Source organism: Equus przewalskii, chromosome 6 (genome assembly GCF_037783145.1).
Source record: "Equus przewalskii isolate Varuska chromosome 6, EquPr2, whole genome shotgun sequence".
Taxonomy (NCBI): domain Eukaryota; kingdom Metazoa; phylum Chordata; class Mammalia; order Perissodactyla; family Equidae; genus Equus; species Equus przewalskii.
In genome coordinates, this window is record NC_091836.1 from 75,438,178 (window position 1) to 75,449,297 (window position 11,120).

Consider the following 11,120-nt stretch of genomic DNA (forward strand, 5'->3'; position numbering starts at 1 on the left):
GGTATGCTGAGTCAAAAAAAATCCCAAAAGGTTATATACTGTTTGATTCAATTTATATAACATTCTTGAGATGACAAAAGCTTAGAAATGGAGAAGTGATTGGTTTCTAGGATTTATGAGCAGGAGTTTCGGAGGGAGGGTAGGAGCAGTGTGTGTCTATAAAAGGACAAAAAGAGGAATCCTTGTGGTGATGGAATTGCTCTGTATCTTGACTGTATCAATGGTAATATCCTGGGTGTGATATTGCACTATCGCTCTGCAATTTGTTAGTACTGAGGGAAACTGCAGGAATGCTACACAGGATTTCTCAGTATAGTTTCTTACAACTGCTTATGAATATATAATTACCTCAAAATCAAAAATGTATGTGTGGTGTATGTGTGTGTGTAAGTGTATAGATAGCAATTTAAACAGAATACATTAGTACTCTATCTATTGACCTGAAGAATATACAATATATTAATGTTAAGCACCTAAGTGTAGTACCTGGTATAAAGTAGATGCTCCATTAAATGTTTGTCAAGTGAATAAAAGAAGATTGCATAAAATATATTTCTATTTGATCTCAAAATTATAAAAATAAAAAACAAAAAGTCTATGTGTTTGAATAAGTGCATATGAGCATGGAGAAAGGTGTAAAGAATGCAGGATGTTAAAAATTATCTGAGGAGTGGAGCAGGGGTTAGAAAGAGGACAAGACGAAGAGAAATTATTAAATTTTTTCTTTATACATCTTTTTAATTTTGGTTACAGTAAACACTTGTGAAATTTGTATTTTTAGAAGAGATAATAATAAAAGATTTTTTAAATATTTTTAGATTTGGGAAAAGGCAAACAACCTAATAAGATGAGAGTCAAAGAATTGAACAGTAGTAATATGACTGTAGGATTCTTTTAGCACAGCAATATTCAAATGGTACAAAGTTTGAAAAATGAGGCAAATGCAGTTTTTATCTGCAAAGAAATTGCTGAAACCCCAAGGAGAGAAGCTGAGAGGTTCAGTGACAACAGACTAAGTACAAAATCAAACATCAGAATGAGGAAAATAATGCTGTGACAACATGTTGTCCAGACTCAAGAGACAGTCCATGCCTAGTCTCTTTAGACTATCAGACAACTCTACGACATTGCTCCCTCCAAACAAAGAGGAAGAAAAATTGGCTAGGAACACATACACAGAAGTGATTGGCCAACACAGAAAGTGGCATTGGCACTGTTCACACTGCAGAGGAGGCAGATTTGAGTAATGTGAAAACTGAGACAAAACCAACATTTGCAGCACATCCTCAGCCTGGGTCAGTGACAAATTTTACAGTGTAGCAACTTCCACAGGGTATTTCAAATTGCTTTCAGTGCACAAGGGGAGGGAGAGGAGAAGAGATGATGGTCAGGGAATTACGGAACACTGTGTGTCTTTAGGGAAGCTGGAAGTCACAGTTGTCGGTGTATGGGAGTGGAGAGTCATGCGATATAAAATTCACAGTAGCAACTACAGAGGAGAGGCAGAAAAGTCCTAGATGCATCATCTACAGAAACTATAATGGAAAAGACAAAGAAGACATTGTTTTGGGCGGATGTAAGAATATTCAAGTAAATTTGGACGTCAGGAGAAAAGCCATCTTATTTGCCTACAGATTCTAGGCAAAGCAATGTGGCTGCTCTTTCAACCCTGAATTGGTGCATTGGCCTAGGGAAGGAAGGGGAAATGCAGGCTAAGAAGAAATGAAATTACTCAGGATAAGATGACGGAAACCATCCTGATTTAGTTGAATGAAGCCAACATAACCCTGATACTATATAGTCATTAAGAGAATCCATTTTGGACTCACACTGATCTGGATTCAAATCCAGACTCATTAGAAGTTTTGTGATCAGAAGTTAGCTATCATGCCCATGGTTTGTTATTTTATCTGTAAAATGGAAGTAATGATAGTACCTACCTCATAGGAATGTAATATTGAATGAGATGATATATGTAGAGTGCTTAGTCCAGCGCCCGACTCACAGTTAAGTGTTCAATAAATCACAACTTGGGACACAATTCTAAGTGTTGACAAGATTGTGGACTAACTAGAAATCTCATACAATGTTGTCGGGAATGCAAAGTGGTACAACTACTTTGGAAAAGCATTTGATAGCTTCTTATAAAGTTAAACATACATTTACCATGTGATACAGCAATCCCATCGCTAGGTATTTACCCAAGAGAAATTTAAAACGTATTTCTACACAAAGCTTTGTATGTGAATGTTCACTACAGCTTTATTCATAATAGTAAAAAAAAATTGAAAACAATCCAAATGTCTATGAAAAGGTTAATGGAGGAAGAGTTGTGAAATAGTCATACAATGGAATACTGTTCAACTGTAACAAGGAATGAACTACTGATACCTACAACAAAATGGATAAATCTCCAAAACATGTTGAAAGAAGCCACACACAAAATAGTACATACTACATGACTTCATTTATAAAAAATCCTAGAAAAAGTAAAACTAAACTATAGGGACAGAAAGTAGATCATTAGCTGCCTGAGGTTGGGGCTGGGCTCAGGAGTACAGGGAATTAACTGCAAAGACTAACAAGGGAACATTTTGGGATAATGAAAATGTTTTATTTCTTTATTGGGATGGTGCTTATACAAGTGTATACATTTGTCTAAACTTATCAGATTATACATTTAATATGGATGCATTTACCTCAATAAAATTGATTTTTAAAACTATAAGGAACCTTGAATTTATTTACAAAAGATGTGCATTATCTTCATGGAGAAATCTTTAAACTTTATTGATAAAAGCTATGAATGGAAAGATTCAATATTGGAAGGATATTAATGCTCCTCAATTAATCTATAAAACTAACTTAATTCCCAGTTAAGAGCCCATAGGATTTTTCATGGAACTTAAAAAAGTGATTCTAATGACCATGTGGAAGAAAAAAGGTACAAATAGAGCCAAGATGTCTCTGGGGAAAAAAAGATGTATATATACATGTAAATGTATATATATACAAAGACAAGAATAAGAAAGGGTTACTTGCCTGCCAGGTATAAAGACAATTACACTAATTAATATTGGTGAGAAATTAGCAAATATGTTAATGCAATAAAGAACAGAGACTAGATCAAATCTATTATATATGGGAACTTAGTGTATAACAATTGCGTATCAGTGGATAAAGGTACTGTGACAACTGAGTTTCCTTAAAAGAAAAATAAATAAATAAAATTAGATATTAGTCTCATGTCATGCACACAAAAATAAATTTCAAATGGATTAAAAGAATTAAAAGTAAAAATGTCTATACACTATAAAATGTATAATAATATCTTTACAATCTCAGGATAGGAAAAGATTTATTAAAAAATACACAAAACCACATGGCCTAGGTGTGTTTTTCAACTAAAATTCAAACTTTCTGGAGGACAAGTGACATCATAAACAAAATTAAAAGATAATTAACAGACTAGAAGATTATATTTCTAACATAAAACAAAGGGTTGGTATCTAGAATATATAGAAAAGGTCTACAAAAAAATACAGGAGGAAAAAAGACAGCTGAATAGAAAAATGGGCAAAGAAAATGATGAGGCAATTTATAAAAGAGGAAATCTAAGTGAACAACAAATATACGAAAAATGTAAATTAAAATGAGCTAATATTTCTTATTAATCAGATTCACAAAAATGTATGAGTCTGATAATATAAAGTGTTGTCAAAGATGTTAAAAAAAAAGGATCTCTCATATACTGCTAGTGGGAATACAAACAACTATTTTGAAGAGCAATTTGATGATATCTGCTCAAGATGTGCATATCCTATGACTCTGCAATTCCACTTCTAGATGCATACTCTATAGAAGCTTTCATACGTGCAAAAATGCAGGCGTGTATAAAGATGTTAATAGCAGTACAAATAGCAAAATAACCAGAAACAATTTTAAGTCCATGAATAAATAAATAAATGATATTTGGCATAATCACATGCTATAAAACTATGTAGCAATTTAAAATTAGGATGATAAAGATCTGTATACCTGCATAAATAAAACACAAAACATAATTTCCTGTAAACAGTAGGAAATAATTCATGTAAATATTTAAAAGTACCAACTAGCAAATGCATTAAAAACTGAATTAGAAAGATACACTAAATTCACAATAATTGTCATCTTCTATAGAATGGAACACTATAGGAGATAAAAGACTTTCCTATTATCTGTAATTTTTATTGCCTTTATTAAAAAGGAATTAAAAGCAAGTGGGACATAATGTTAGTAACTGTCAATTCTGCATGAGTTGATATATGTACATTTGTTCTTATTCTTTGTATTTTTATATATATTAGCCACTACTCAAAAAGTATAACAAAAAAGAAAATACAAAGAAGTATATAAGAGACAAGGGCATCAGTTATGAGGCTGCTGCAATATTCTAAGATAAGGTTGTGTGTTATAAAATAGGATATACTCCAGTGGGGACAGAAGGAGACAGATACATGAGCTCTTAAGAAGATGGGCTCCCACGGCTGCTTGAATGTAATGATAAGAGAAGCTGTTTCCTCATCCATAATACTGTGCTTGGCATGTAATGAGTTCTTAATGTTTGCTGAATCCTGTGGATGACATTAGCACTTTTCCCAGTTATAAGTCATCCATGAAGTGTGAGCTTAGAGGAAGGGAGGTAATGATGGGAAAAGATAAAAGGCACTACCTATTATCTCAGAAAAGAACTTCAAAGAATTAATTTCTTCAAAGGTGGCCCCAACAAAGTAGTTAATTCAGAAGTTTCTTCTAAATGCTAGAAAACCTTTAGAGGGAACTATTCATCTTCTGCAGGGAAAGTCTTTGGCAGACCATCTCAGCAATGCTCTCCTTAGCCAGAGATTCTTAGTCAAAAACTGCCTCTTCCATGTCTTACATTGAAGGAAAAGAATGATTGAATAAGTTAAGGGGGGGTTTCAAGATCCTAACTCAATCTTACTGTCTTACAGTGTTGCCTGGGAGACAAGGATGGGAACTATGACCTCAGCATGCAGAAGACTAGAGTCACTGCCATATGTGGTCAAAAACGAATCAACCCAAAGGACTGAACCAGTTGCAGAGGAAAGGAAAATGGCTAAGGAGAGCAGACATTATGGTAGAGTTCATTAAAAAACTAGATCTGACCAATTCCATATCCCTACTAGAACATGACTTCTATAATAGAGAGGAACAACAGTTCCTCTCCAAATCTACCACCTCAGTGCCAGAACATCCACTGTCCTATGGACTGGGGACTCCTAGTGCCCCAGAGTTTTACTGGGGTTCTACTAGTCACAGAGGGGTCTCATACTGACCTGGGGATTTAGAGTTGACAACGGAGTTTGCCTTAGGAGTGTTCTAGAAGAGGATTCACCCTTGAGTGGCAACACTAGGACCCAAGATTTTCTGATCTGTAATCTAATGTGTAAATGAATAATCTGCTCTTACGTGTTGTTGCTCACTGGTTATTGTAAGCAGAAAACTATAGAACAGGCCCACAAAGACACAAGCTGATCTCTGGGAACCCTATTCTATAGCAGGTATTGGTGGTAGCTGCATTAGTCAAAGAAGTGAGAATATCAGGGTCAATTTCCAGAGTCCTCCTATCCTATTTTCTATGCCAGTCCAGAGGCAACTGAGAGGTCCAATGAGCCTCTCTTCCTCCTCCCACTCTACCCCCACTCCCCACAGAGGGCTGGCATCCACCTCTGGAGAGCAGGTTCTGGCATATAGCCCCACAGGTCGCAGGTTTATTGTCAGATCCCCTCCTCTAATGACCAATGTGACAGGGAAACACCAGCCAGGTGACCCTCCATGTGTTCAGAGAGCTCCTATAATGTTGGACTGGGGCCTGGGAGACGAACAAAGGAACTTTTCTAGAGACAAAATCAATGATATTCCCCTTAGCTCTTGGTCTGTAAAATGGGGAAAATAATTGTGCCTACTGCAAATGCATGTTGTGAGACTGGGCTTAGCACAGTGCCAGCACATAGGAAACCCCATGGGACTGTTAGCCATCACTATCATTCAGAGACTTCCCTGACTCCCCCAGGAAGAGAGAGAGGCCCCTTCCTCTGTGATCCCACCATATCTGGTACTGACCTGAGTCAACGCAGTGACTTTAATAGCCTTCCAAAAAATGTTTGGATCACAGTGTCCACCAGACAGTGAGCTCCTTGATGGCAGCAAGGGTCTTATATTGTCTTTGTAGCCTCACCACAGGGTCAGGTGCAAAGGAGATTTAAATCAGTTCTGCTACAAAGTTGGTTTTCAAATGCAAATTTGTTCCAACCAACATATGTATGAGGGAATGAGCACAATGCGAATTTTGTTTTTGCTCATGTGTGATTCCATCTGCGAGAAACAAGGCGAATGCAGAAAACTGCACTCAGCTGAACTGAGCCTCGTAGGAAAACCCAGCATGAACACATGCACACATGCAAACATCTATCAGCTGCATCAGTTCACCACTTCTATTATGAGCCACACCATCCACATCTGGTGTTACAATATTCCACCCAATTTCAGAGTAATCTTTCCTTCTACTACTTCACAGTAATTCCCAAGCTGCTTCCAACACTCACTTCCACAAGGAAAATTCCAGATCTTTTTCAAGGTAAAGTGTCATTTTTATTGGTGCATCCATATACTTTCTATTTAACATGTGTAAAACTGTGCTACCATTTTTATTAAGTTCCTATCCTTTTTCAAATGTGTCATTGATGAAGTTCTTAATGTTGTGCCCCTACTCCCATTTTTCCCATAGGTCCTCTGGTTTTGTTGTATTATCTTGCATAGTATAGTGATTTTCAGGATATATCTTCTTGTAGCAGAATCATACTCAGTGGACTTGTGGTGGATGGTGACTCTTTCTGATTTCCATGGATACCTAACAGTCCTGAAGCTGTAGGAGACCCTGTTAGTCAGCAAATGCTATTTGGGCCAGCAGTGTCCCACAATTAAAAGCCACAAATATTCATTTATAGACAACTACCTGCCAGACATTGTGATGAGCAGTGGAGATACTGTGGCTAATAAGAAGCACTCCCTGTAACTCTTTCAGTCTAGTTGGGGAGAGAGGGACAAGTAATTACAACAGAGAAGGAATAAAGCTATTAAAGAATAAAGAAAGTGAGGTCTTTTCTCCAGACTTCAGAGTCAGTAAAGACCTCACAGAGGAAGTGTTGCTCTTTCCCAGGTCTCTCCACTCCCATAAGTCAGTCTCTTTCCTTGTTGCCCGCATCTCTGCCTTACTCTACTCCCTGAGTTAATGAGCCTATCATCGCTGAGTAAAGAGGCAGAACAGGGAAGAGTTAATGTGGCACAGGTGGGAGGGGGAAGGGCCCTGAGGGAAGGTAGAACAGCCACATAAAGGGCCCCACAGGCACTGGTCAAGGGAAGAGAAGCTGCATGTTCAACACACAGTGCTCAGGATCTTTCCCCAGCCAAGTCTTCTGCTGGTGCTTTCTTCCTCCTTCATTTATCCATTCAACATTTATTAAGCTTCTGTCATGGGCGAGATTCTGGGAGGCATCGGTCCCATTCTCCCTGCATCCTCCAACATCAGAGATGTTTCTTCCTCATATAGCTGCTACTCTGGGTTAAATGGCATTTCCTCCCCGTCTGTCACCTCCATTCTCTCTGGCACCCAGGAATGAGACTCTAGTGGGACCCCCTTCTGAGTCGTGAAGAAGGAAAAGAGACAGACAAGTTCCTTTTTCTGCTGCCATCTCTCTTTCTCCGATGGTTCCCAGGCCCAACTTTAATTCTTCAGCCAGCGTTCAAGTTCACTACTTCAGCATCAAGTTAAGAATAACGTAAGCATCCCACCCTCAAAGACCCACCAGGTTTTCTCCTGTCACATCAGACTTCCAGCTTCACACTAGGTCCCATGTGCCTCTCCCTCCTGTTTCTCCCTTTCTCTCTACTCTCTTCCTTTCTTCTTGGAGGGTTGGTGCCCCAAATGTTAAAGCTGGGCAACACTTAAGATCATTGTGCCCATCCCCATTGGAGAGCTGAAGCTGAGGCCTGAAGTTGTGCCTAAGGACATGTAGTCAGGAACAGGACCAGCCTGAGGCCTGATCCCACCCAGCACTGGCTTTCTCCCCATCTACTGAGACTGAGACTGGACTCTACTTGGACCCTGAGGAAGAAAAACATTCATCTCAGCACCACTCAGCTGACCTCCAACTGGAGGGCTTCTGGCTGTACCAGCCACTGCAGCATTAAGCCCCCACTTCCTCACTACCACTGTCTCCCCATTTCCCCCCTACAACACTCACGGGCTTTCAGGTACAAAGGATTCTGTCATCCTAGCTAGGGTTGTGACCTTAATTATCCATCCAAACCCCAACCAAATCTTATAACCCTGTGATCCTCCCAGCCCTGCACTACCCAAAATCTCTCCCTTTGTTCTTCCCCTATCAGGAGCCATGCCTCCACGAGCCCTAAAGCTTTGCCCCCACCACAGGATGGCAGAAGCTCCACAGCCCAACTCCACCTTCCCACGCCCAAGCTTCTTCATAATGGCTGGCATTCCAGGGCTAGGGGATGCCCAGGCCTGGATGACATTGGTCTTCGGGCCCATGTATCTGCTGGCCTTGCTGGGCAATGGAGCAGTGCTGGCAGTGGTGCAGATAGACTCCACACTACACCAGCCCATGTTTCTACTCCTGGCCACACTGGCAGCCACAGACCTGAGCTTAGCCACATCTATAGCCCCAGGGTTGCTGGCCGTGCTGTGGCTTGGGCCCCAGCCTGTGCCATATGCTGCCTGCCTTGTGCAGATGTTCTTTGTTCATGCGCTGACTGCCGTGGAATCTGGTGTACTGCTGGCCATGGCTTGTGATCGTGCTGTAGCAGTAGGGCGTCCACTGCATTACCCTATTCTAGTCACCAAAGCCCGTGTGGGCTATGCAGTCCTGGTACTGGCACTGAAAGCTGTGGCTATTGTTGTGCCTTTCCCTCTGCTGGTGGCACGATTTGAGCACTTCCGAGCCAAGACCATAGACCACGCCTACTGTGCACACATGGCAGTGGCGGAGCTTGTAGTAGGTAACACATGGGCCAACAACTTGTACGGGCTGGCACTTTCCCTGGCCGTGTCAGGTGTAGATATTCTGGGCATCAGTGGCTCCTATGGGCTCATTGCTCATGCTGTGCTGCGGCTGCCTACCCGAGAGGCCCGTGCCAAGGCATTTGGTACATGTAGTTCCCACATCTGTGTCATTCTGGCCTTCTATGTGCCTGGTCTTTTCTCCTACCTCACACACCGCTTTGGTCGTCACACTGTCCCAAAGCCCGTGCATATCCTTCTAACATCTATTTGCTGCTGCCACCTGCCCTCAACCTTCTCATCTATGGGGCCCGCACCAAGCAGATCAGGGACCGGCTACTGGAAACTTTCACATTCAGAAAAGGCCAGTTCTAACAGGCAGTGAAAACAATGGAGCCTGGGGGTGGAGGTGAGGGGACATTCAAAGGAGAGTCTGGGGTCTAGAGGTATGGATTATGTCATCTTTGTCCCATTATCTGCATATGACTGTGATAACCACTCAATAGATATTTGCTGTGAAGCTTCTACTACGTGTACCACTGGCAGTTGTAGACTTTGGTCTAGCCATGTATCCTGCTTGGGATGAGGCAGGAAGCAGGGGACTACATGCTACCATGCGGGGAAAATAAGAAGAGATCAGGGAATTATCAGGGAATCATGGTACACAAGATTTAACTTAAAGAAACCTGCTCCCTCCCACCATCATTTTAACCTAAGTCTTCCCATGTTCCCATACAAAAGCTCCTCTACAGATCCTGGACCTGGGGGTCTGGGAAGAGTGACACTGCCTCTGGAGGCAAATGCTTAGTTAGGTACTTGCCTGGGATCACAGCCCTCTCTATTCCTGGAGCCAGATTCTGTTTTCAGCCTGTCCTTATGGAAGGAGTTATACAGGCATATCCCCCACCTTCTGAGAATCTGGATAATGTGCCCTGGGTCCCAATTTGGCCAGGGTACTGAACTTTAAGACACTGCCACTTCAGAGAACCCTCTTGGTCTCATATGTAATTGCTATCCTCCAACCCCCACTTTCCTGCCAGTCTTAAGAATTAATGGCTAGAACTTCTTTCCCTGAGCCTGCAGCTTCAGGGGTCAGGCGTCCAACTGAAAGAAATTTTGATATCCCAGAAAATAACCACTTCACGTGCTTGCCTGAGGTCCCAAGTCACTGTGGTCTCTTACCCATCTGCCCTTTTGTGCATCCTCAGCCAAGAATGTAGAATTCCCAAAAATAAAATCCTCATCAGCACCCCTATTTGTCCTGGCCAAAATCACTAAAAGCATATGATGTTGGTGCAATATGATGAAATAGGAATATTTCACACTGCTGTGGCTTCCAGAGAACAAAGATATTAAACAGGAAGTGCCAGGATGTTGCCCAACATGGGATGCACTTTCAGCTAAGACTCCACACAGAAAGGGACATTGCACAAAAGATCTTTCACACCAGTATAGAGTCCAGAAGGAGTATAATCTCAGAGAAAAGGCAGAGAAACACTGTTACGAGGTCAGAGAAAGCTGCATGCTGCACAGGCAGACACAAGTTCTCTGGGAAAATTATCATAACTGCAGATATTAGAGTTAGCCATGAAGACCTGAAGCCAGGTGTAATGCTGACCACTTAGCAGAGATAGCTGGACCAAGCACCATGGGATACCACACAGAAGAGGCTGCAGATCTGAAAAAGCTGGTGATGCCTTCTCCAGAGCCACATGGTCTTCATTAATAAGGAACTGAAGAGATAGCCCAGAAGCTCTACGTGGTTTTCAGAGGTGTTGTCACACTAAAGCCAAGTGGACAAGGAGGAAATCTACAGTTTTCCTTGAGTATGAGCTCAGTCATTCTCAAGACTAATCTTTTTCATGACATTCTGAGTTAAAAAGCCCTCCAGGCAATGATTTTGTGGATAACTGTGACAAAATTCTAATCCTAACAGGTCACAAGTCTTTAAGATGTCCATACCCTTCTCTCAGGGATTCCTCTTCAATAAATCCATCCCAACAAAATAGAGATGTGAACAAAGATGTATGCAGTAAGATAT

General features: G+C 41.1%; 1 protein-coding gene and 1 long non-coding RNA gene across 2 annotated transcripts; both read left to right on the forward strand.

Annotated features, from left to right (window-relative positions):
- The first annotated feature begins 5,037 nt into the window (after positions 1-5,037).
- Positions 5,038-7,841, forward strand: LOC139084189 (uncharacterized). The gene is made up of 3 exons (XR_011541580.1): positions 5,038-5,140; positions 6,581-6,640; positions 7,677-7,841. It is a non-coding gene; the product is annotated as an uncharacterized lncRNA (long non-coding RNA).
- Positions 7,842-8,480: 639 nt separating this feature from the next.
- OR52W1 (olfactory receptor family 52 subfamily W member 1) lies at positions 8,481-9,454 on the forward strand. Its single transcript, XM_070626112.1, is given in 2 exon segments — positions 8,481-9,339; positions 9,342-9,454. Coding segments are annotated over 2 exon segments (957 nt in total). The 5' UTR covers positions 8,481-8,495.
- Positions 9,455-11,120: the final 1,666 nt, after the last annotated feature.